The sequence below is a fragment of the Guillardia theta genome (genome assembly GCF_000315625.1).
Source record: "Guillardia theta CCMP2712 unplaced genomic scaffold GUITHscaffold_3, whole genome shotgun sequence".
Classification (NCBI taxonomy): Eukaryota; class Cryptophyceae; order Pyrenomonadales; family Geminigeraceae; genus Guillardia; species Guillardia theta.
Genome location: NW_005434671.1, coordinates 130,711 through 155,924, shown reverse-complemented (window position 1 = coordinate 155,924; position 25,214 = coordinate 130,711). Strand labels below are relative to the sequence as shown.

Genomic DNA, 25,214 nt, shown 5'->3' with positions numbered 1-25,214 from the left:
GCCATCGACGAGAGTTTGTCTATCGACTTGAAGGATGTAAACATTGCCGTGGAGGGCAGAGAGCTGCTGGTCGGAGCTCACGTGCTCTTGAAGCCTGGAGTTCATTATGGCCTGCTGGGCCGCAACGGAGTCGGCAAGAGCATTCTGTTCGACTGCCTTGCAAACGGCAGGTTGCTCCCGCTGCACATAAGGAAACGACTCAAGTTCATGATCATCAGACAGACGATGGAGTTCGATGCTCGGAACTGCGGAGCTGAAGGCGCTGGGCAAAGTGAAGAAGGCCTTTCAATTCTGGATGTGCTCCGTAAGCGTCCTGAGTATCTCCGCGCAAATTTCAGCGAGAAGGAGGAATGGGCGATTCTGGCAGAGCAGCAGACGCGCGCGAGAGGCAAGGTTGCAAGAGAGAGTTACCTGGCACTTGAGAGGAGTGAAGAGAACACGTCTGCAGGGTCTGATGGAGAGGTTCAAGATGTATCATATCATGTTGATGACTTGGACTTGGACTTGCATGAACCGGATATGTCCACGATCGTGCAAGTGGCAGCTTCCATGTCGTTGAAGAAAGATGATCTCAGTCGCTGCTACGACAGTCTCTCGGGAGGATGGCGCATGCGTGTACTGTTAGCTAAAGCACTTCTGTGGAGGCCTGACGTCCTCCTGATGGATGAGCCCACGAACCACCTGTGCATCGCCGGCATAAGTTGGTTGCAACGGATCATAAAGGAGGAGTTCAACGACATGACTGTTGTGATGGTGTCACATGTTCGATCGTTCCTCAACAGTGTAGCAGAAGAAATCATTTGGTTCAAGAACAAGCAGCTCGAATATTACAAAGGCAATTACGACACGTTCCTTCAGACCATAGAAGACAAGGCTGCTTTTGCAGAGCGGATGCAGTCAGCTATAGATCGCAAGAAAGCTCGTATGGAAGAAAGCTTGCAGGCCAGCAAGGCTCAGGCGTTGAAGCACAAGGATGACAAGAAGCTAAAACAAGTCGCGTCAAGACGGCAGAAAGCAGAAGATCGTATTGGGTATGAGAGGAACGCAAAGGGTCATCGCTTCAAGCTGAATCGAGATCGCATTGGATACTTTACTACGATGCTGGCGGATGTGGAGCACGTTGAACAGGAGCATTCTCAAAGCGCTCTGAGGTTTTCCACACCCGAGCCAACTCTTCCTCGCTTCTCTGGCCCGCTCATCGTCGCTCAGAACCTTTCGTTCACTAGAGCACCTGCTTCTACGACAAGTGACGAGGCCCCAGGCCCGTCAGCTTCCAGCACGACTCCTTTCCAGCTGACAGACGTCAGTCTCAACGTGGAGGCAGGTCAACGTCTTGCTATCCTTGGAGCCAACGGGCAGGGGAAGACGACCCTGATGAACTTACTAGCCGGTGAGCTGAATCCTTGTTCTGGAAGCGTTCAGATTCGTGTACCAAGTTTTGGATATTTCAAGCAAGATGTGGTGGCAGAACTTGGACGAGAAGACCTGCCAGCTCTCGACCGACTCTGCTCAAAGCATCCAACCGTAAAGCGACATGACCTCTGGAAGCACATCGGCTCGTTTGGGTTGGGGGCGCCGCAAACAGCTGAGAGGACTGCACTAAAGAACCTCTCGGGAGGACAACGCGTTGCCTACGCGTTTGCTGAGCTCTCCCTGGATGCTCCTAGCGTGATCCTCTTGGACGAGCCCAACAGCCATCTCGACCTCGACGCTCTCGTGGCTCTTGAAGACAGCTTGGAAGATTACCCGGGCGCCCTTATCTTCGTATCCCACGATATCTCGTTCATCCTCAGGGTCGCAACGCATGCAATGTGGATGGATGGAGGAAGAGCTCAAAGGATCGAGCTAGACGAGATAGAGACCAGATGTCTCCGAACGACTCCAGCATGATTCAAAGGTCGTTCACAGCATCTACCGAAAGGAAATCTTTTCAAGGTGTAAACCTTAGCCTTGTTGATTCTTGCCGATTCCTTGGAGTTTGGCAGATTCAAGTTTGTAGACTAGACTGTAAAGAGATCATTCACATTCCACGAGCTGTAGAGAGGTGGGGTAAGTACGACAAGACATGGTAGATCTGTTCACCGACACGACATGCAAAAACAAAAACCAATCAAAATCGTCAAAGCGTAAACAGAAGAGAGGACCGGTTGCTCATCGTGGTTGACGCAAGCAATGGCCACCCTGGTCAAGAGATAAGAGCGCATGTCAGTCTTAGCTGTTCTACTTCACCTCTTGTTTGCAGATGCTGCAACTCGACTCATCCCCACAACATCTTGAACCTGACAATCCATGACAAGTTGCATATCGATTCGCATCAATCACCCTTAATTGGAATTCGACTGTGTCTACGACAAACACCAAGTGGGAGGCATGACAGTCCATTATATCGGCCTATCGTACACATTCACGTAACATCGCAATCTCATAACATCACAGCATTCCGGATATAGGAGAAAGTCTGCCCCGAACTTTGAGCCGGAGCTGATCCAGTACCTTGAGCCCCATCAGATCACAGCGTCGACATGAGGAGATTGACCCTTTCTCCCACAGATCTTTGAAGATTCGATATCTAGATAACGATGAAAGAAATCAAAATCGAGGCAATCATCTGCTGAATTCACACCTCCGTTGGTTATTGACGTCTCTCAGAAAATCGTCTAAGAAACCTTCGAACAAGGGTTTGAGCAGATCTTTGCAATCTCATAGAAGTACCTGCATGGAGCTCGATGCTATAGGAATCTTGAGGAGGGAGGAAAGGAATAGATATCGTCGTCATCTTTGCATCATTCGTGGCATCCTCTTTCTCATTGGAGGGACTCGCTGAATCGCTCCTTGACCTCAGGTCATATTTCACCTGCTACCTTACTTAGATGGCGCACAAAGAGTTTTCCCGACAACATTTCTCCGATCAATCCAGCCCATCTCAAGTGCAAGGCAGATCTCCTGAGATTTCGTTATTGGACCAAGTCCAAGACACATCGTCATACCTCGGGCATGAGTGCAACGGGCAGGACACTCTCAGCAGCCTGTATTGTTGTTACACATTGCAGGCAATGTGCAACAGAATACCTCGCTGCTTCCATGTCTTCTGCGCCCAACAAAGCTTCCTGCTATCCGATGTCTCGTTCTCAAGCTAAGGGCGAGATCCTAATGAGCAGCACACAGCTTGTTCAGATGTCAAGAGATGAGAACCTGTCCATTCATCCTACTTCTTCTCCTTCTTCTTCTCCCTTCTCATGTTCCTCCTCTTTCTCTACCTCTTCTCCCTCATCGCCATCTCACCCAGTCCCATAGGAAGCAAGTTCCTCCGCTCATAGTCGCTTTCACCATTTTTCCACGATTATACAGTCCGCCTCAAAGATATCATTGGAATTTAACACGAGGCAGAATTTTCAATGGGTCTGTTTATTTTCCGAGAAAAATTGCTGTCTTTAGAGAATGAAACACCGGGGCTGGCCCGAATCAACAAGTGCTTCATAACGGACGTCAAACCGCAATGGCGCTGCTTCCCCTGCGGCAGCTATGAGGGGCGAAGAGAGCGGAGAAGGACGAGAAGAAGCAAGAGGAGGGCAAGAGAGAGGAGGAGGAGAGAGAGGAGAACAAGAACAGCAGGAATACCAGTCATGATTGTCAACTTGGCCTCAAAAGGGGAGAGGCGAACAAATTCTTTGAACAGGTTTGTGAAGAATCCAATTGAAAATGCGTCAAATGGTGCCGGTGCTTCAGACATGTATTCAGTTACAACTCGAGCATCCAGTGGGCCTCCAGTTGCTCCGAGACTCTTGGAGGTGATGACGTGGGTGCTGTATCGGAGTTTAGATCTCTGACATGTGCCACAGAGCCATGAACATGTTCATGAGGGAAGACAGAAGGGTATCTTTCTGCCGATGTCTCAACGTTTAAATCGACCCATGACAGCACGTAAGTTATCCGCATGTTGCATTTCTGTTGAAATGGCGTGATCAATCAATAGGCCCTCGAATGCAGACTATAAATTATGATGACTTTGAAAGTCCTCGTAGTTCAACTACACATAGTTCAATGAAAGCTTTCCGCCCAACGCTTCCCAGCCTCAAGCTTAATAGGCTGGATCAGGGCCAACAAGACGGTCAGCATCAGTTGCTAGATCATCATCATTGTCTAGATCAAAATCAACCGCTTCTCGATAAGGATGAGTCAGCGTACGAGGGGCATGTAAACTACCAAGATCATTCCTCTTTCAAAGATCTGCCATCATACAGAGATCGACCTAGTTACAGCAGGACCGTCTACATGCGCAGCTCCGAGCGAAAGCAAGAGGTCTTACTTCTTGAAGCAAGCCCTCTGCTGATGTTTGTCATAGCAGAAGTTCAAATCTCCTCGCGGCAGACCAAGGGTGACAGCTACACAACCAGATCAAGTTTCGCATCGAAGCCCGAAGAAGAGAAGGTTTATTCGGAGCAAGCGATATCAGCAAGTCCACCAACAAGAGCGTCTGTCTTCTGAAGAGAGAGGGATGGTCAAGGTCCCTGACAAACCACGTGCCAAGAACTCTCCCAGAGCACGCGCTCGGTTTCGAGACTCGACCGATCGAGACCACTCTCTTGACATGGCAGACGGTGACATCTCACACGATGAGCAAACATCTAGTCGAGTGTTGATGAAACATGAATCGGCAGCTCTCAAGGCAGAAATCCGAAGACTTGTGAGTGATGCCATCGCTTTCACCGACACTGTCTTCCCCTCATTCTCTCTTCACTTTTTCTCCTCGTCTTTCTGTGGCACGCATATCGTTGGTTGCCATGTTGAATTTGCTCTGAGCATTCCTTCAGTTTCTGTGGCTCTCCCTTTCTCTCTCATTCCATCTATACCTTTTCCTGATGCTGTGGGCACCTCAGGTCATGGAGAACAAGATGAGAATGGAAGCCTTGAGGCGCGGGAAGGAAGCAGTGGACTCCTTGTCGGTCGCACTGGATTCCACTGTAGCAGAGAAGAGGGTGCTAACTTTACCTTGCGATGCAGACGCGATGCTGACTGTACCCAAGGTGATCTTGAGGATCGTTTCGTCATGCTCTGCAATATTGAAGGAGGAGTCAGATGTGCATGCGCAAGACAAGTCAGCGTTCATCATCAACATGATGGGAGGAGATGTTGATGAAAAGACCCTGTCTGAGATGAACCCTGCGACTTTGGAGATTCTTGAGGGAATCCTCAATCTCAAGGTGTCGCATGCTGAAGCGATGGCAAAGATAGCAAAGCTTGAGAAGCAGCTGGCAGTCTTGTCGATTTCGCAGAAACACGACGAGCAGAATATGTCGTGCAGCTCATCTGCCGATCAGCTGCAGAAGTACAGTTATCAGCGTGATAGTAATGAGCAGCTTTTTGCCATGGTGGTGCCTGTGAGAAACGGAGATGAATCCAAGACATTTGTCGTAAGAACATTAGAGAAAGAACTTGCCAAGTGCAAGGCAGAGATTCGACTTCTACAGGTGACTGTGTAAGCTTAAGACGGACTTGCGGCTGATTGAGACGTTAGGAACAACTTCGAGAGGCAGCGTTACAAGAGGATTTCAAGGATGTTTGTCAAGTCAGTATTTTTGTTTCTATTCTGAATGCCTGCGGGTCCTGAATCTTGAAATCTTCAGAATTTGACCAATGAAACAAGGGTACGTCATCAAGGTGAGAATTGATGTCGATTATCTAGAAATCAGTATTTGATCTACTCAAAATTGTCTTGTCTACCATTCAAAAGGCATGAATCTAGTAGTTTTATTGTCTGTTGTGTATCCTATGTTGATGACATGGAACCCACCTTTCTTTGATGATATGACAAGAAGTACTTTCAGACTTGGGCATTTCATCAGACGGAGTGGCTCCATATGACCATGCCGATTCGGAGGAGAAAACCAACGCAGCAGTTGGAGACAGAGTCAAAGTTGACAATCTTGTCAGGGTTTTCGAAGAGTTTGATTCTCGTTTTCGAGAACTGAAAGAAACGGTAATGTCAGAACAGATCCGCCTTACCCATGAGCATCTCAACACTTTTCAACATGATGTGATTGGGTTCTTGGCCAATCTTTTCTCAGTGGAACACAAGATCGAATATGGAACGGGAGAAGAAATCTCGAATGGATGTGAACATCTGAACTGTCAACAAATGGTTCGAAAAATGAACCAAATGTTGATGGCACATTCGAGATTGAAAGATGATGCGATGAAAGAAACAGCGCGATTGGTGTCGGTGATCCAACAAGAAATTCTCAGCTCCATGATACTTCTGAAAGAAATGTCAATGGAGAATCATCGGCAGACTATTTCAAGTACCGAGGGGACAAGAAGATCGCGAGTTCAAGATGTGCAGCTTGAGGCAGAGCAAGAATTGAAGCAAGAAGCAGAGCAAGACTTAGAGAGTAAGACGGAGCTGACGCCTCGAGTCGAGTCGAAATTGTCAGCGACGGAGGTCAAACTTCTTGACGGGGTGGCGGAGAAAGTGACGAGGAGCCTGGACAATTCAACTGATGATCTCGAGCTCCTCCCCTCGTACAACGAAGAGCCTCCTCGATCAAGGAGCATCCCCTCTGAAGCAAAGTTATGCCAGCAAGAGCTCCCGAAGAATCCTGTTCCTCCTGCCAGTGAGAGGTCAGGAGACGCAGCCCCACGTAGGATCCCAAAGAACATCAGTGGCAGCTCGAGAGAGCAGGAGGCGGAGGGACACGAGGAGAAGAGCAAGCCGACTTCATGTGACAACACTTGTGTTTCCTGCAAGACGTCAGAGCCAGTCGACCTGCTTGTTCTAGGAGAGAAGGTGTACCTGAGCACAGCACAACTTCAAGCGTCTGCACGAGCGCTGCAAGACGAGGATGTTGCTTACGCTGTGACATTCTTCGATGATGTACATGTCTGTGTTGTACCGCTGCAAGCTGATTCCACTTTGAATAGCCTGACATCCGCGGTTGCGATCACCTTCATGTCTGCTGTTTCCCCTTGAAGGAAGACAACTCAGCGGTAAGCTCTCCTCCTCTCCTCACTGTTCATTCACCTTTCCCTCCTCTCCTCAGGATTGGCGGGTCTCTGCGTCTAGAGCCTCGGAGGTCATCGAGTTCGCTTTCAGTCGCTCGCAGAAAGTTTTGGTGAGCTGCCCTGTCAAGAGTTTGAGCGTCGTACGTGTGCTGCTGCAGGAGCTCCTGCATTTGGGGTTGATGGAGGAAGTGGAAGAGGAAGAGGTGATGAAAGGAATGGAGGTGGAGGATGCGGTGAAGCAGGACAAGCACTGAGACAATCAGCGACATTGACGAGCTGATTGGTCGCCTACTCAGTCTCCAGCTGAGGCCCCACTCGGCCCGCCGGGATGACACATGCAAATCGATTTGATTCAGAGAAAATCTGTGGTTTTAACCGTTTTAATTCACAATGTCATATAAAATATATTTATAAAATTGATCGTGTTGACTAAAGTTCGAACCCTGGTAGGTCCCGCCAACCGAAATGCACAGAGGGCAAGAGAAGGCGCTGCCGAGCGGCTTCATGCAGTGAAGACACTGATAGCAACTGCATCCTCAGTAGACAACAGGAGGGAGAAGAAACAGAATGCTTCCTCGACGAGCCATCCCTTCCAGCAACAAGGCAGATCTTTCCAAAGAGAAGACTGCGAAGAAGAAGCCCACGCTCGATGAGTTTGTAGACAAACATGATTGGTCAGGAGCTCTTGGCCTGCTCAACTTTGAGAGCAACACCAAACAAGCGGCAGGAGACTACTCCGAGTCTGAATCCCTCACTATGTGGATGGCTTATTGTGCTTTTCATCTAGGGGATTACAAGAACTCGTGCACGGTGAGGAGTTTTCTGCCTTGCAGACGATCAAATGAGTCACATTTTGACAGCATCTGGACGAACTAATCAGTCTAGCACAATCAGAACCTGTCTGGAATCTGTACAAAGCATGCGCACTATTTTACTTGGGTAATCAGATGCTTCGGTTCACATCTATTTGCCTCAATTTATTTGCAGGGCAGTACAACGAGTCATATGATACAGCTTTGAGGACGGGATCGGGTTTGACAGGTCTTTTGACATTCTTGCTGCATCTGTACCTGTCTCATCTTTTCCCAAGGGGCTCCTGGACGACTACAAAATAGACTTCTGTTCCACCTGGCACACAAACGTGGTGACGAAAACAAGCTCATGATTTATCATCAGAAATTGACAGATGATACGGAAGATCAGGTACAAGTGATTTCAGGAAACTTTTTGCATTTTGATATCTTTTAAAGCTTTCTTTGGCATCAATCCATTACCTGCGAAACCATTACCAAGAGGCAACAGATATATACAAGCGCCTTCTATTGGAAAACCGAGAATACTTGGCTTTGAACGTTTATGTGGCACTATGCTACTACAAGATGGATTATTATGATGTCTCCCTTGAGATCCTTCAAGTGTATCTACAACAATTCCCAGACAGTGTCGTTGGGGTAAATCTCAAGGCTTGTAATCACTCTAGACTGTATGATGGGAAAGCGGGAGAAGCTGAGCTGAAGAAATTAGCAGACAAGCAAGGAATTTCGATAACACAATACGATAATGACTTGGTGCGGCATAACCTCTGCGTGTTCCGAAGTGGGGAAAATGCCATGCAAATTCTACCTCCTTTGATTGATGCAATCCCGGAAGCCAGGTTGAATTTGATAATTTACCATCTGAAGAACGAAGAATACAAGGATGCTTTGCAACTCATGAAAGACATAGAGCCCTCGACCCCGGACGAGTACATCCTCAAAGGAGTCATTTTTGCATGCTTAGGTCAAATTGAAGACAACAGAGAAATGTTGAAGTCTGCCCAGCAATACTTTCAGCTGGTAGGAGCCTCAAGCAGCCACTGTGACACGATCCCAGGACGACAGAGCATGGCGATGTGCTTCTTCCTGTTGAAGCAGTTTGACGAAGTTTTGATTTATCTCAAGTCCATCAAGGTATCACTCGATAAGAACCAATACCAGCCGTTGAAATGATTGGCAGGCTTACCTGTTCAATGTCGACGAGTTCAATTACAACATGGGAATCGCAAAATGCGCCTCCGGTCACTACAAAGATGCCGAGGAGCACCTCACGATGGTCACAAATCCAAAGGTGATCACGAATTGACTTGAGAGCCATACTATACTGCTACTTTCATTCTGATTTTGATTTCCAGTTCAAATCAGAATACTCCTACATCATGGCTCTGGCCAGGAGTTACATCTACAACGGCAAACCGAGGTTGTCATGGGAGCTGTATCTGAAGTTGGAAACTTCGCATGAGTCGTTCAACCTCGTTCAGCTCATTGCAAATGACTGTTACAAGATGGGCCACTTCTTTTATTCTTTGAAAGCTTTCGATGTTTTGGAAAGGTTGGATCCAAACCCTGTCTTTTGGGATGGCAAGCGCGGCGCGAGCGTTGGTGCGTTCCAACAAATTGTTGCTGGGCGTGAGCCGAGGGATAATCTGAGGGAGATTTCGATCATGCTGAGAAACACTGAAAACCCACAAGTCGAGTACATCTTGAGAGCTTTCAAGGTAACAAAGAATGATATTTACATTGAGCTGTACTGAATCTGTGTTTAAAGAAATGGGCCAAGGAGAATGGGATGAAGGTGAGATCTATTCTACGTGTGCGTCTACGATTATCTACACTAAGAGTGTTTGTGCTTCAACTGATCTTTGTGACTTTGTGCTGACAATTTGGGAGGGGATGCAGATGTGAGAAAGCTCGCACGGGTTTCCATGGGCAATCGACAGAAATCTGTAAAGGTACAGCGGTTATCAAGCGCTCGATAAGATGCAAATATAACTCACATATGGAGGAACGTATCCCTTTTTAAATGTTGATAGTTCAAACGCTGCCAGACTGAAATGTGATGAGAAGGTGCCGATGAAATAATCGCACTCTGACAGCAGCAGCAAGTCCATGAGCGCACTCTCCCCGACTTGCATCGGGTCAACAACTCCGAACGCTGCTCTGTGATCTATCCACCACCTTGAGTCGAAGAGGCTCCGATCTACAGGGGCATGCAGCGTCTCGAAGTCGAAATTGCTCTTCAGTTGCTCCAGAGCCTGCGCACTGTCGGTGGCCAGGAAGACTGTGGAGACTTCATACTTCATGACCATCCGCATGATCTCTTCGACATAGGTTTCTACAGGCTCACACGGCGGCCGATGCAACTGATTGGGCAGGCATCCATCTCCATACCTGATGTGCACCCCGATGATGGGATGTTTGAATCCGATGACATTCTTCATGTGGTTGAGCTCGGAGTGCAGCAGAGACCTGGGCCTTACTGTCAAGCCCATGAGCGTGGAAAACCAGTTGAACATTCCGACATCATGAAACCCTTCAGCAAAGTCCCACCGGCGAGTCACATGAGTCACCAGCACTTGACTGGCGATCTCGCGCACACTTGACATGTTTGCGGCCTTGCACGTCGTCGGGTGTTCCAGGTGGCACCAGAGGCCGAGGCCAGCACACTTGTGGTAGCTGAAAAGAGACCATGTTGGCCCAGGCAGGTAGATGGATTTGTTCTTGAGGCTCTCACCCAACATCAATGCCTCCCATCGAAGTCCGTGACCAACAGCAAGAGGATGTCGGTTCATGTCCGTAAGATACTGCACATGCTCGTCGGAGCAAGATGGGGGATTCTGTTGCTGTTGGATCGCAGCAGCGATTCGTCGGGTTGAATTGACCCATCTCGACCTTCTATGGCACCTCGTGGCAGTATCTTCCTTGTCAAGATCGGGCAAGAAATGCGTGTGGGTGAGCATGTGGTGCTGGCAAGTGTCTCCGATCCAGTCAGCATCGCATTCGCAGACGATGTCGCCTCTGCAAGTTCCGTGAGAAGAGCAGTTGGGACATCTGGAGATGTCTGCAGGTGCCGGACAGTCATGAAGAACTCTGTCGGACTTGCTTGCCGGCGGCTTACTCCTATCGATCACAACATCCAGAGACACAGGTTCCCCTCGTGGTCTGTACAAGAGGTCCAACACCTGTAGCTGGATGTCATACCGGCCATCCGGGAAGTATTCGCCTTCTGCGCTTTCTCGCAGATGGATATACTTGTCTCTCCCAGGGTTGCGAGTGATGGCTCCTTCCACCCCGTTGACGGTGATCCTAACGAGGATTCCAAGGAGCGGCTCGTGCGGATCCGTGATATCGTGAATGTGCAGCACTATCACTGGGTCTACACCTGCGCCATAAACGTATCCTGGTGTTGGTAGCAAGACATCGATCTGTGGGTTGAAAGGTGAAACAAAATCAAACCTAACAGGCTGATGCATGCCCCAGAGAGTGTTGAAGGTGACTCCTCCCTCCCAGTGACCATCCTTGATGTCGATGAGATCAATCAATCCAAAATCTTCTTGAAGAAAAGTGCACGACATGTTTGTCACAACGTTGAGGTGCCTCTTGTTGGATTCACGAGAAATCCATATCGCAATCTCATGCTCTCCGTTGCTCGGGCAAGGACAAGCCGGAGAAACCTGTATCTCGAAGGAGGGGATCCTCCCCTCGTACACAACATCCAGCTCAGGGCTCAAGAGCATGAACATGCATTCTGGCTCCTGGTCAGCTTCGTCCTGCCGGGACTTCTCCACCCTTGAACCGTTATCATCTCGATCATATTCAGCTCCGAAGCAGAGTGCGAGTCCAAGGAGAGCCAGGACAAGCCTGTCGCTCCGCATCAACCTGCCCATCTTTGCTGAGGTTCTTGTGAGGGCTCTTTCTCATCCAAGGGCAATGCTCTCCCCTCCCCTCCTTGACCTCCTCCACTCTCCTTCTTCGTGATCCTCCTACACGTGCATCCTCCTACGTATCATGGCCAAGCATGTTCCCGTGGTGCATGGCGTATGACATGGCGTCAGCACGGCATCTGCATGCAGGTCGGCATAGGCTTGCATACCTTCAGGCATGACCTCTGCATGACTTGTGCATGACTTGGAATTTCCAATCATGAGCGGGGATGAGGGCGAAATGCGACTCGCAATGGCAGCAGGCGCATGGTTATTGCTGATGGCGGCGTCAGAGGATCACGCCATGGAGCGAAGAGGGAAGGCTGGTCTCACGCGCAGTCATGTCCTCAGACTCAGAGGCGGCATGGAATCAAGCAAGCTGCAGAAAGACAGCTGCTTCAGGCTACTGGGAGAGCAGGATCAGGAGTCGGATTTCCATGTAGGACTTTCAAATGCCTGCAGCGAATGCTGACGGCTGTTGGTATAGAGCTCGGAAGAGAATCCCGATGATCCATACACAATCAAGAAGATCTTGGAGGGCCCGCCTTGCGGTCTCGATGAGATCGAGCAAGGGTTGTGATTTCACCACCTCACGTCCGCCGGGCTCCTTACTTGCTTGCTAGATTGATCGAAGACATTAAGAATGACCCATTCAATGTCTGCGTAAGTATTTATGTCTTGGTTTCTCTTTCACACCTGATCTTCTCGCAGTTTTTGGCCAGCTATGCACAAATTCTTCTGAAACACAGGTGCTAGTGCTTGTGTATGTTACCTGATGTGACATTGGAGCTTGACAGAAATAAACCAGAAGAAGCAGCCAAGTACGCAGCAAAGGCCCGACTGCTTGATCCATATCACTGGTGGGTCCAGGTACACGCTCCAGATTATCTCGATGGATATGAGCATGTTGTTGAAAGGTATCCAACTAACTTTGAGATCTCTACATTATGTATGATTCGCTTCCAGTGTGAAGGAACAGTTGATTGCTGAAGGATACGATATGGAACGATACAAGTCGTTCCTGGCCAGGCAACAGGAGGAGGTTATACTGCAAGAGAAGATCGCAGCAGGTCTTAATTCTGGCGATGGTTTCACGATTCCACCGCTTCACCAGACCAACGATGACGAGATCGTGAACGAAGACACTGCAGATCGAGATACATCGTCAAGCTCCTTAGAAGAGTACTCTCTAGATGATTCAGTTGGCTCCTCTACTGGTTCCACATCCTCCAGTTCCTCAAAATCCTCATCAACTGAGGTCAAAACCAAACAAGAGCCCATCCACAACTTGATCGTCGAAAGCAGCAGCGATGTGTACACCACAAACAGCAGCCTGGACCCTGAAGAGCAGCGATACATGGACGAAATTGTCAGCGCGCCCTCCTTTTCACAGGATGAAGAAATGGACGATGAGGACCAAGGTTCGGAATTTCCGCAAGGTTACAAGAGCGATGATGAGGATGAGGAGCACGAGCTGTTCAGGGAGTCTCCTGTTCCGAAAGAAGAAGAAGAAGAAGGAGAAGAAGAAGAAGAAGAAGATCTCAGGCAAGGCTCTCAAATGCAGGCCGAGGATATCAAGCACTTAATACGGGGGGATGATATGCTCAAGGAAGAGTCAGAGGAGCTGTGACCTTAGAGCTGCGGTCAGTTCTGGGCGTTCAGCTTCCCAAAAACCTTCAGTTGTACATAGGCGTGAATAGAGAAAAGACTAACGAGAGTCGTTTTTTAACAACTTGAACTTCTTTCGCCGCCGGATGATAAAGAGTCACGCCTGAGTACGCCGGGGACCGCAAGTTGGATAAACGGTGGGTACTGAATGTCGGAAACCATTGGCCCTGCATGGCCGCGAGACTCACTGGCTGAGCTGCGGCCTGACAGGCCGGGATCTGTGCGGCCGGGCCTCCGATCCGGAGTCACTGAGTGCCGATCATCCGAAGTGCCGGGCCGGGCCGCCGGGACTCCCGGCCCGGCGGTCAAGGTAGCACTAGAGCGATGCTAGTGTATCGGAATTGTGGAGGGAGGGTCGGATGAGAGAACATGGCATGCCGTTATCTCGCACTTGATGCTGTGCATGTAGCTTGATTCGCTTCATGCTGTCATCGCAGCTTCTTGCTCTCATATCCTTATCCGACTTGATGCTGTCATGACTGGCTTCTGTAGATGAGCTGCACTCATTGCTATGGCTCTCACCCTTGCCAATACTTGAGAATCACTTGCCCAGAACCGCGAGGGTCGGTATGGAGCTGCTCGAGCTCTTCGTCTGATTGCTAATCGCTGGCAAAGGAAATAATTCCAGTCGCGGTTTTGTTTCACGGAGGATTCTGGAAGCAGAAATGGTTTGCAAGAACTACTCTATCCCCTGCCCACTTACCTCGGATTTCAGGACAATCGACAACACGCCCATTACCAGCATTGTTGTTGATCTCTGCGACTTAGGCTTTGCTGTGGCAGAGGTGGAGTATAGGAGACGCGACGATGAAGGAGGAGGTGAACGAACGCGTCTTGGAGACGAGGAAGACGAGGGCGAGACGACTGATATCCTCCCAGGATGGCCAGGAACCAATCTAGACGGGGTGGAAGCGTTGAATGCCCTTCCACACGTCTGCCAAGAGCACGTGAGCGCCTCTGAGATGTGTGGATGATGCAGCTGACGCCCGTGTGGGAGGAAGGCGCTGCACCTGGACCTCGACAGGGTGATGCTGGTCGGGCACTCAGCGGGAGGAGCTCTTGTCCTGTGGCTGGGAGAGCAGGAGCTACGAGTCAACGTCAGGCTGATCGTAGCAGTCGCACCAGTGACGGATCTGGAGGATGGGTACAGGAGACGTCTGAGCGACGAGGGAGATGCGATCGAGTTGTACATGAAGTGCACGCCAGACACAGCAGAAGGGTTGAGGGAGTATAGCAAGGCTTCTCCTATCCGCCTGCTTCCAGCAAGGCGAAACATTCTGCTGGTCGTTGGTTCAGAGGACAGGGATGTTCCTGCAGACATGATAGAGAAGTACTACCAGAAAGCAGCAAAGGAAAAGCAAGACTCGGACTTGCTGCTGCAGATCGTAAAGATTCCGGAAGCAGATCACTACGACATTTTATCGCGCGGGCATCTGGCTTGGAAGAAAGTCAAAGATGGTATCGTGGAAATTTGGAAAGCTTGCACGGAACTGTGATATTCCTGCCCTTCATAATTCAACAAAGTTCTAAACCATCGTACATTTTACAGTTTACGGTTGTTCTGGAGATTTGTACAGTTGAGCCAAGTAAGCATGTTATGCAGGAGAGAACAAGAAATTATCTGTCTGCACAACATCTTTGGTGCTGTTCTTTGCTATCTCAAACACATCCGGCAATGCGTCTCCACTCAGATCAATCAGTCTCCATGGTCTGCTCGGGTGCCTGTTCTTGGGAAACTCTTGGAATAGGTCGGTCATGATGTCTTTCTCCTTCTCAACCATGAAGAAGAGCTCTCTCTTCTTTCTTTCGCAATCTTCTGTCTGTGAAACACTTCTTCCCTGTGACTTTCCAGCAACTCTGACTTCTTGCTGATCTCATCTCGTCTTCGCTCAGCCATTTGCCTCAGTTGAAGGAGTTTCCTGCGACTTGCTGCTCGTCGCATCTCCGATTCCTGTTGTCTCTTCCGTGCTTCATTCATCCTGGCTTCGAGAACCTTCCTCGACCTGTAAACCACATCGTGCTCATCAGTGTTTGAATATCATCGGAACAAACTGTGCTCACTTCTCGTGTACTCTCTCCCAAGTTTCATTGGCCTTCATTTCAGCCATCCTGTGCTTCTCCTCTGCCTTATGCTGGGCCCGCTCCAACTTTTGCTCCACAGCTTTCCTGTCTGCAGCAGCTTTCTGCTGTATCTTCTTCCTGTACTCTGCGATCCGCATCTGATACTTCTCCTCCCGATCTGCCACCCGCTTCTCGAACTCCTCGGTCTCGTTGGCCGCAATGATGGCCGACGCGAGAATCCTGCCCATTCTCTTGCGATGAACCTTTTGACTCTTTTTAACCTGCTGGAGTCCTACCTGAAGCTCTTGACCCTCTTCCTTGAACGAGCTCTCCTCCTTGATGGAAGAGATGTTCGACACTTCGCTAGACATTCTCGCCACATTTCTTTCTGACCGGTCATCCCTCGCAACCTCTTGCGCTTCGTCCTTGTCCAGCCGGAGCTTTGAAGACAGAATACGCATGCAGGCACAGTACTTGGCGTAGTCTAGTTGACCATCTTCGACACTTGACGTCATGCAGACCTGTTTGAAGCTGGAAGAAGCATCTGTGACTGATGTGTATCGATAGAGCAAACCGATCTGAGTCAAGAGAGCAAGAAACTCTGTAAAGTCAAGTAGGAATGCCCTCTCGCCCATGCCGCTTAATCTCACTTGATCAGATCCCAGAGCAGCAAAGTAGCGGAAAGTTTCAAACTTCGGATCCATCAGCTCATTCTTTGCACTTTCAGGAATGGCCGTTGTAGTCTCAGGGTGGCTCATGGCAGCACTGCAATGTAGAAGAACAGGTTTTCCCATCTTGGATATTTTGAAGAAACATGTCATAGTTTCGAGAGAAATGAAGTCGGAAACTTGATTTCGTCCGTATTGATTCGCATCCAATTCAGCCTTCGCTCTCGCTGTAGAGCTTTCATTCGCGTTCTCCATCACAGTGGCAGCAATTTTTTGACAAGCAGACTTCAAGAGCTCTCTAGTCTTGAGATCAATGATCTCACTGTCCACAACGACATCCTCTTCCTCTAACGGCGGAGGTTCTTGTTTTTGAGAGCTGGTGTCTGTCGCAGAAGTCTTGAATTTGTTTGCAGTGATCAGATGATCGCCGAACAATGACAGGGAACCTGGAATAAACTTGTGATATTTGATTCTCATCTTGCTTTGTAATCGTTTGGAGCTGCTTCGATTGAAATGGGAAGGAATATGAACCTGAGTGAAACATTCGAGGTCAGATTCTTTGACCCATTCTACTGAGAACGAATGTTGACTCCAAAGACATTGCAAGATATACTCGCGATGTGATGAGTGATTTTCCCTCTGAAATTTCACAATGTATCCAGTGAACTGGTTTGACTTTGCGCCGGAAAGAATCATCTCCAATCGTTTCTTGTCAAGAAATCGACATTGGACTGATTCAGTGCACGGGTCCTTTCCATTCTTGCAGCAGACGAGGAGGGCAATGGCCCCATCTCTCCTGTCTGAAGTAGTTGACTTCTTGGTGAGCTCTTCCAGGAGCTGCCATGAGGCCATTCTTTCTCTGCTCCTCCTCATCAACGAGTTGAAGTTTCCAAAATACCACGACGAGATCTCTCCGTTGTTGAAGAACGCCACCTGTGGAACTTGAACATCATTCGCCAGCAGGGCATTGGCTGCCACAGAAGCTTCCTGGTGCTTCCTCTTGCCTATCCAGGAGCACTCCGCTACCGAGTCTAAGTTCAAGATCGTGACGGGAGAAACTCTTGACCTGTTTCCGGATCGCCCAGGGGTAGACACCAGCGACGAGGAGATGTCAGAGACAGAAGACCTCGTCCTCCGAAAGTGCTGTCTCTTCATTTCGGGGTAGAGATGCGGGATGAGCAAAAGCGCAATCTCGGCTCGTAAGGATTCGTTCCTTGGGCGAGGCAAATCATCGATGTACGTGGCAAACTTCTTGTAGTCGATGGCAAAGACGCAGCTCTCGTCGACCTCTGCGACAACAGTCGCTTCTCGCTTTCCACCAGCAATCTGTCCATCAAGTGCAAATGTATACTCTCCCACCGTGTCTCCCATTTCTAGAAAATCAGGAACAACATTCCTGAGTTGCGGTTGTGTATGAGACACCCGAAATCTGCCTGCAATGACGACACCGATGTACGTGCTATCTTGATCATGTCGGAAGAGCACATGTCCTCGTTGATATGTGAGAGGCCTTCCGAGATGAGACAACGTCTCAGCTTCGGATTCGGACAGCAAGGACAGACAACTTGGATTTCTGGCGTTGGTTGCTCCAGTCTTCACACAATTCCTCCAGACTTGAAGGAAGTTGTCACTAGCACTCTCTGACTGCTGCTCTAAAAGATGAGAAACCGATGCGAACGAATGTAATGACAAAGACATGTTGATGAGATGACCCTGATTATCCCTGGATTACAACACTGATGCACGAACTCGAAACAACTTGATCATATGAGCGTTGATTTCATTCTGGCTTTGAAAGTGCGTCCAATCCAATATTGATCTCCTCAGAGTTCGATCGTGTCACCATTCACTCCAGCTCATTTCGTTGTTCTCACAGGCTGTTTATCCCAAGAGACATTGGATGGAATACTGGGCAGTTGACCTTTTCAGGTTTCATTCTTGTACCCTTTGAACGCGTCGCCGTATGCAGCACAGGGAACCAATGTCAGCGATCCATGCAATCGTGTTCTGTCTCTCCTTTCCTCCCTCTTCTCTCACCTCCCTTCTCACCCTCTCTTCTCTTCCCCTTCAACTGCAAGGGGACGCCACCGACCTCGCCATACTGACGGAGTACCCCCAGGTTAGAAGCACAGTGGACCCCAAGTTCCATACATTAACCACCCTACCCCTGCCGGGGGCCACACCGTCGGCACCTCCGAGAAGCCCAACGGACCCCTCACCCCACCCCCACCCCCACTGCCCATTTCCCTCCATGCACTGAGCAGGGTCCGCCTGGCACAGTTGTTTACTCGGCCTGTAGTAATGCCGAACTCTTTAGAGCCCTGCCTCAGAGAGTCTACAAGAACCGTTGAGCGGCCGTTCTATTTTTATTAGTCGCAATTTTTTACACGGTCCCACAGTAGTACTCAAATCACCGTGGCACTACTTCGTACTGATTTTTAACTTAACTTTGAGTCACACTGAAAGCCTCACAGAGCAGCCCTCGGCTCACCGTCGAAGGGCCAGTGATCGGACGAGAACCTCAGCGGGCGCGGCTCGGCCTCGCAAGATGACAGTGTCTCACAGTGCACTTCGACCGCCGGAGCCTCAGGGAGTAAGACTGAGACTGATGGATTGTATGCAGTAGCGAAGTTAGAGCAGATAGGTAATTGACTTCAGAGATAAGAGTATTTATAAGTAGAGCAAGGATAGGAAGACAACAGAGACTGAAAGGATAGGAGAAAGAAAAAGATTAAGAGATAGTGAGAAAGGAAAAGAGAAGAGAGAGAGAATGAGGAGAAAGAAAGAGGGAGAAGAGAGGGAAAGAGACAGAGAGAGAGGAAGACAAGACCCCATGCTTATATACAGATAACCAGGGGTATTGTCCGCCCCGAGGATGCTTCCTCTGGTCATTCCATCGAATAGTCGGAATGGAGAACCGTACCGTTCCAGAACAGTTACAATTTCTCAGTTTTTGGGCTCGGCAAGTCTGGGCTCTATATAAGATCCATGTGATCCGTCGCCCCCCTGAGACCAGACATGGTAGAGTCCCTAGTCAGGTGAGTCTGTAGGTTTTAGTTCTGAGATTGGATCAAGGGATGGATGTTGGAAAGACTCAAATTGGCCCAATACCTGCTTAGTCAGATTCATGTGTTGATAGCGTCCAAGTGATTTTGTCATGAGGTCAGCCAACATCTTCGAGGTCTGTACATATTGTACGTTAACGGTATTCTCTTCCACAAGTTGTCTTAGGAAAAACCTCTTGATGTCAATGTGTTTAGCCAAACTCTTTTTTCCTGGATTCTTTGCAATGCAGATTGCAGCCTGATTGTCAATGTACAATGGAGTTGGATTGATACACTCTAGACCCAGGTCCTCTAATATTTGTCGTATGTAGATGATTTCTACTCCAGCCTTTGCGCCTGCACAATACTCTGATTCGGCTGTACTAAGGGTGACAAGTTTGAGTTTCTTAGCCTTCCAGACTATCGGGGCACCATTGTATTGCAGAAGTAAGCCAATGGTTGAGCGACGATCTGAGGAGTCTCCTCCAAAATCGCTATCGCTGTATGCAATTAATCCAGGACATGGTGAGTGTAGACTTCCGGCCCGTTTGAAAATTATTCCCATATTTTTTGTCTGATTTAGATAATGAAGAACTCTCATAGCTTCCTTCCAATTTGTTACAGTGGGTGCTCTCAGATGTTGTGAGAGTCTTGAGATTGTGTAGGCCAAGTCAGGTCTTGTAAACACCGAGAGATAATTGAGTTTGCCTATCAGTTGTTGATATCTCGTCTGGTCTCCTTTGTGAAGGTAATCTCCATCATCACTAAGTTTTTGTTTGGTTGTAGTTCCAGGAGTCCAGGCTTTCATTTTCTCATCTATCTCGAATTCTGTCAATATTTCGTTGATGAATTTTTCTTGAGAGAGTGTGATGCTTCCTGTTTCAAGATCTCGTTTGATCTCTACCCCTAAGAAGTATTCCACTTCTCCCTTATCGGTGATTGGGAACCCTGTTATTCAATTCTGTCTTGAATTCATTGATAGGTTCCAAGGTGTCTCCAAACAGTAACACATCATCCACCCAGACAAGTACGATTAGAACACCCCCATCTGGTTTTCTGCGAATGTATACAGATTTTTCAAATCCGACGTCACGAAATCCTAATTGTAACAAGTAATTTCGTAAGGTTACACTCCACAAGTTAGGGGCTTGTTTGGTACCATATAGTGCTCGCTGCAGTTTCCAGAATACTCTGTCGTCCTCTGGTAGGTCTATTGGGACACTTCCTGTGAGCCATGCACGTAAGTACTTCAATAAGTCCTTGGGAGGTCTGGTATAAATTTCCTTGTCTATGTTTGCATTTAGGAAGGCAGTTTTTACGTCGACATGGTGAATGTGATAGGTGTATTCTACGGCCAATGCAAATAGCAATCGAATAGTGCTCAGGTCTACAAATGGTGCAAATGTCTCTTCATAGTCGATACCCTTCACTTGACGATATCCCAACGCTACTATACGAGCCTTGAATTTGTCTAGGGTTCCATCTGAATTTGTTTTTACCTTGAAAACTGGTTTGCAAGGGATAGTTTTTGTTCCGGGAGGAACCTGTGACTCAGTAGTATACACCAATTTTTGTTCAAGGCTAGTCATTTCATCTTGGAGTGCTTTCATCCATTTGTCTCTATGTTCGCTTTCGTATGCTTCCTTTATGCTTTTGGGTTCCTTGATCCGCTGCCAGTAAGTGAGAGTTGATGAGGTGAAGTAGGCAGTAGATGTGGGGTTCACTGATTCTTCTGGACTTGTACGCCCCTGCTGTACAGAGAGTATGTCATCTAGATACTGAGGAAAGTTAAATTGAAGGTCCAACACTTTCTGTAAGGAGAACTCAGAATTGTCAGTTTTCAGTGGAATTATCTTTCCAATGTCATCTGGTACAGGACAGTCCACTACTTTGGTGAGAAGGTAGGTCTGCTTATTCCTTTGTTCCCTTCTGTGGCTCATGACTGTCCATGTTCCAGGTGTCTCATCCGGATAGAAGTATGATGGTAATTCGAGTTGAACCTTATTTCTGACAAGTGCATTGACCAGTTGTTTTCTGCTCAGAGTTTTCAAACTATGTCGTTGTTTGATCAGTGGTTCTGTATCTTTTGCTTTATGCACATTGCCGGGAACAGATTTCGGAGATTCGTGATTCATCAGATCTGTACAGCAATCAGTACTGCCAGATTGTTGCTCACAGCTCATGACTTGGTGGTGTTCTGATAGATCAGAGCTGGAGTAGTCAGGGTACTCAAGTTCATTGTCGGTAAGTAGTGTACTTATGTCCTTGAGATCTGTCAACCTTCGTGAGCTCTTTGGCCTGCAAGGGTATAAGCTTTCATCAAACGCCACAGACGTGGAGATGAAGAATCGTTTTGACTTTGGTCCATACACGAGATAACCCTTTGTATTAAACAGTGGATCAGCATCTCCGAGATAGATTCCTTCAACAGTGCTTCCAACCAGTGAACCTTTGTTATTTTTCCTGTGAACACAAGCATAGCATCCGAACACCGGAAGCTTGTTGAGTGATGGGTAATATCCGTACAGTAATTGAAACGGAGTCTGATAGTTTAGTAACCGATGAGGAATGAGATTTGCAACACGTGCAGCGTGTACCGCTGCAAACCCCCAGAGGCTCTGGGGTAAATTGGATGTGTCCATGAATGCTCGAGTGATCTCTTTGATTCTCTTGACCGAAGATTCTGCAATACCATTCTGACTTGGAGTGTAAGGACAAGAGTATTCAGGTCTGATTCCAGCATTTTGCAGAATGGTGTTGAGTTTCTGATTCTTAAATTCGCTGCCACAGTCGGTTTGTAGGATCAGTATTTTTACGTTAGTGCCAAATTCTGCAAGCAGGTCTCGAAAGAAGCTTTGAAGGAGTTCAGGTACATCATCCTTTTTGGGAACTAGTAGAACCCATCGGAAGCGTGTCGCCTGGTCAGTGATTACGAGAAAGTGCCTTGCTCCTTTGTGAGTCCGAATGTTCAGTGGACCTGCTAGATCAGCGTGTAACTTCTCTAGTGGTTGAAAGTTTCTCTGTGTCGCACACAATTTGGTTATTTCACCGTTGTGCTTACTTGCCAGGATCTGTTTGCTCTTCATTCTAAGGCAGCACAGGCATTTTTCATCCAGGCAGAGATACTTCCGCGGTACCTCCGGAACTTCAGCCGTGCTGTAGTGTAGTTTGGTGAGGGCAACCATGTTCGCATGTCCCAGTTTAAGATGTAACTTCTGGAGAAACTGTGCCTTTTGAGACAGAGATTGTTCAGTACTGTGATGGTTACTAGCTGTGTCAGTGTTGCCAATCGGTACGGCAGGGGAAGCAGTAGGCAATCCCTCAGGAGCTGAGCTGGTCGCAGATCTTTCAGTTTCCTTGTATTCTCTGTTGAGCGTAGGCGTGCTGCAGCAGAACTGTGCAAATGGAGGATACAATTGATCTGTCACATTCTTATTCTTATTTGAGTCCACATAGGCTGCCTCTGCGATGTCTGGCACTTCTGAGGTATGTGGATTCAACAGCCACAGCAAGAATTTGTTCAGTAAGGATGTACGAATTAAGTACCTTGTCTGGTGACTAGAGTTGAAGATCCAGGTATTGCCAGAACGGAGAAGAGGAATTACCAGGATAGAGCCATCTGATCCGGTACTTTCTATAGGACAGCACACGACCGAATGGTTTTTACAGAGAATAACAAAGTAACCACTTTCCACTAGTCGGGCGGCTGAAAGTAGATTCACCATGAAGTCTGGCGAGAAAAATCCTGATAGATCTGACTCAGGAAGAAAAGGAAGCCTTGCTGTGACAGAGAATATGTCAGCTCTCTGTCTACGAGTTGGGAGCACAGTCTGGTTTTGTGTACTGCCAAGAATGGTATTCACTTGCAACTCCAGAGGTTCAGAATTAAGTTCAGTGATGAAATTAAGAATGTCAGAGTTGAAGAAATGATCGGAGGCTCCCGTATCCAACACAATTTGAATTCCTGGTTGCTCAGGGGTTTCATCTGAAGAACTGGGTGGACTGACATAGTGTTCTGCCAGGTTCATCACAGTCTCCGCTGGAAGTTGCCCAGTGGTTGGAGCGAGAGGTGTAGCCGTCTGCCTTGAAAGAGGATGATGCTCCTTGTCTTTCAGGGGGCTGACAGTAGTTTTCAGGGCAATCGAGTTCCTCTGAGTAATTCGCCATGATTTCAATCCGAGTCGTGAAGACGCTAGGGTCGTTGTATTATTAGCACGATGGTACGATAAATTTTGTAGGGGAAAATACTGCGAACGTAGTTTCCTGTAGTTCGGTGGCAGAGGAAGTATTCCGATCCTCGACTTCCATGACCCTTGAGGCGAGTGGTGACTTAGTCTTCGAGTATCTGCAGACAGTTTTGTGAGCCGTGAGTAACAAGCGAGAGATTGGGGAATGCAGCTGGGTGTTCTTACGGTTGGTGTCTCGACCCGAAGCATGTTGTCACTCCTGAGTCCCTGACCGTATGTCCGTTTGGTACGATTATTCAGCCGAGCGAACGATTCCTCATCAAGTCCAGCCACCTTGTATTCAGAACAGATGTCTGCAATCAAATCCATTGCATCAGTGAGTGTCTCGGCATTCACAATCTCATCAGTTCTGCCAGCCACTGCTGAACTACATCTCGAGTCCAGTCCTTGAATGAGTAGAGTAATCAAGTTATCCTGGGTTGGTAGTCCATCTTCTAGATTAAAGTCACATGCCCATACTGCGAGTTCTCGCCAGCGATTCTCAAACTCAAGTAGGTATAGCTCAAGAGAGCTGCTCTGTTTCAGCGTAATAAGGTTCTTCTGTAGTGTTGAGAACCGGTCCCATGGTCGTGGGCATTTAGTGCAACGAAAAACTCTAGAGATAACACCTTCCCAGTACTGTGAGGGTGAAGCTCCAGGTCCTACGTCAAATTGCACATTGCGAATGATACTTACCAGTCGTTCATCAGTGCGAGGATCGTCCGCTAGGATGGGAAGCCAGTCGGACATTGGGATGGAATGACGTCGGAAGATTCTCTCTACCCCTTGTTTCCAAGTGTCCAGTGCGTCATAGTCAGTGCTACGTGGAAGCGGTGGAAACTCTATGCCGGATGGCGAGGAAATAATCGTAACTTGTGCCGGGGTACTGGTGGGAGATTTCACAGTTGTCACACTCATTGGGTTCGGACGATAAACTGGTGTTGTTCGTCGAAGAACCTTAGAAGAATATTTGGTTGCCCCAGAAGTAGTTGGGGTATCATGTGCAAACAGAATGTTAGGAGCAACATTGGGGGATTTGGTGACATATCGATGCACATGCGGTGTGCTGGCGTATTGAAGATTAGCCTGTGCGTCGGTTGTCAGGTCTGCCAGTTTGTTTCTGTTGAACAGGTTCAGTAGTGATGGAAAGCATACATTGTTGTAGATTCGGCCTTTCCAGTCAGACAATGTTGTGTAGATTGAACAGATGAGTCGAAAAGTGCAGTAAGCGAACCAAAGCACAAGAATTCCAAGACTGAGTGTGGCTGTATTGGAGAAAGAAGTCAGCCCTGGCGTAGTAGAGAACGAGGCTATCATAACCGATGGATTGTATGCAGTAGCGAAGTTAGAGCAGATAGGTAATTGACTTCAGAGATAAGAGTATTTATAAGTAGAGCAAGGATAGGAAGACAACAGAGACTGAAAGGATAGGAGAAAGAAAAAGATTAAGAGATAGTGAGAAAGGAAAAGAGAAGAGAGAGAGAATGAGGAGAAAGAAAGAGGGAGAAGAGAGGGAAAGAGACAGAGAGAGAGGAAGACAAGACCCCATGCTTATATACAGATAACCAGGGGTATTGTCCGCCCCGAGGATGCTTCCTCTGGTCATTCCATCGAATAGTCGGAATGGAGAACCGTACCGTTCCAGAACAGTTACAATTTCTCAGTTTTTGGGCTCGGCAAGTCTGGGCTCTATATAAGATCCATGTGATCCGTCAGAGACCCGCCGGGGCCGCACGCGGCCGGGCCGGCCGCCGGGGGGCCGGGGACCGTCCGATCAAGGCTCATTTCACTGAAGGCTCGGAAGCCCCGC

The 25,214-nt window shown here is 48.2% G+C and overlaps 8 protein-coding genes across 8 annotated transcripts; 5 read left to right on the top strand and 3 right to left on the bottom strand.

Moving 5' to 3' along the window:
* Positions 1–549: 549 nt before the first annotated feature.
* Positions 550–1,890, top strand: GUITHDRAFT_63572 (hypothetical protein; the record flags this gene model as incomplete). The annotated part of the gene is made up of 2 exons (XM_005841242.1): positions 550–959; positions 1,041–1,890. 2 exons carry the CDS (start codon positions 550–552, stop codon positions 1,888–1,890), a joined length of 1,260 nt encoding a protein of 419 aa, XP_005841299.1.
* A 37-nt stretch (positions 1,891–1,927) lies between these two features.
* GUITHDRAFT_149976 (hypothetical protein) lies at positions 1,928–3,130 on the bottom strand. Its single transcript, XM_005841241.1, is given in 11 exon segments — positions 1,928–1,947; positions 1,964–2,074; positions 2,145–2,181; positions 2,230–2,279; positions 2,323–2,481; positions 2,537–2,569; positions 2,624–2,666; positions 2,713–2,854; positions 2,899–2,943; positions 2,988–3,026; positions 3,070–3,130. The coding sequence occupies 6 exon segments, from the start codon at positions 2,994–2,996 to the stop codon at positions 2,382–2,384; spliced, it is 372 nt and encodes a 123-aa protein (XP_005841298.1). The 5' UTR covers positions 2,997–3,026; positions 3,070–3,130; the 3' UTR covers positions 1,928–1,947; positions 1,964–2,074; positions 2,145–2,181; positions 2,230–2,279; positions 2,323–2,381.
* A 1,142-nt stretch (positions 3,131–4,272) lies between these two features.
* Positions 4,273–7,253, top strand: GUITHDRAFT_99794 (hypothetical protein; the record flags this gene model as incomplete). The annotated part of the gene is made up of 10 exons (XM_005841240.1): positions 4,273–4,299; positions 4,346–4,684; positions 4,878–4,976; positions 5,025–5,476; positions 5,516–5,570; positions 5,625–5,658; positions 5,826–6,853; positions 6,919–6,984; positions 7,038–7,109; positions 7,158–7,253. 10 exons carry the CDS (start codon positions 4,273–4,275, stop codon positions 7,251–7,253), a joined length of 2,268 nt encoding a protein of 755 aa, XP_005841297.1.
* Positions 7,254–7,461: 208 nt separating this feature from the next.
* GUITHDRAFT_160628 (hypothetical protein) lies at positions 7,462–9,856 on the top strand. The gene is made up of 8 exons (XM_005841239.1): positions 7,462–7,809; positions 7,860–7,938; positions 7,987–8,040; positions 8,090–8,202; positions 8,250–8,948; positions 8,995–9,105; positions 9,170–9,532; positions 9,583–9,856. The coding sequence occupies exons 1-8, from the start codon at positions 7,567–7,569 to the stop codon at positions 9,691–9,693; spliced, it is 1,773 nt and encodes a 590-aa protein (XP_005841296.1). The 5' UTR covers positions 7,462–7,566; the 3' UTR covers positions 9,694–9,856.
* GUITHDRAFT_99792 (hypothetical protein) lies at positions 9,779–11,701 on the bottom strand (the record flags this gene model as incomplete). The annotated part of the gene is made up of 1 exon (XM_005841238.1): positions 9,779–11,701. The coding sequence occupies one exon, from the start codon at positions 11,699–11,701 to the stop codon at positions 9,779–9,781; it is 1,923 nt and encodes a 640-aa protein (XP_005841295.1).
* A 256-nt stretch (positions 11,702–11,957) lies between these two features.
* GUITHDRAFT_132066 (hypothetical protein) lies at positions 11,958–13,367 on the top strand (the record flags this gene model as incomplete). The annotated part of the gene is made up of 6 exons (XM_005841237.1): positions 11,958–12,176; positions 12,225–12,310; positions 12,361–12,400; positions 12,449–12,486; positions 12,535–12,654; positions 12,704–13,367. 6 exons carry the CDS (start codon positions 11,958–11,960, stop codon positions 13,365–13,367), a joined length of 1,167 nt encoding a protein of 388 aa, XP_005841294.1.
* A 703-nt stretch (positions 13,368–14,070) lies between these two features.
* Positions 14,071–14,901, top strand: GUITHDRAFT_132065 (hypothetical protein; the record flags this gene model as incomplete). Its single annotated transcript, XM_005841236.1, has 3 exons — positions 14,071–14,224; positions 14,285–14,352; positions 14,407–14,901. 3 exons carry the CDS (start codon positions 14,071–14,073, stop codon positions 14,899–14,901), a joined length of 717 nt encoding a protein of 238 aa, XP_005841293.1.
* Positions 14,902–15,462: 561 nt separating this feature from the next.
* On the bottom strand, positions 15,463–17,832 carry GUITHDRAFT_99789 (hypothetical protein; the record flags this gene model as incomplete). The annotated part of the gene is made up of 1 exon (XM_005841235.1): positions 15,463–17,832. One exon carries the CDS (start codon positions 17,830–17,832, stop codon positions 15,463–15,465), a length of 2,370 nt encoding a protein of 789 aa, XP_005841292.1.
* Between the last annotated feature and the right edge of the window lie 7,382 nt (positions 17,833–25,214).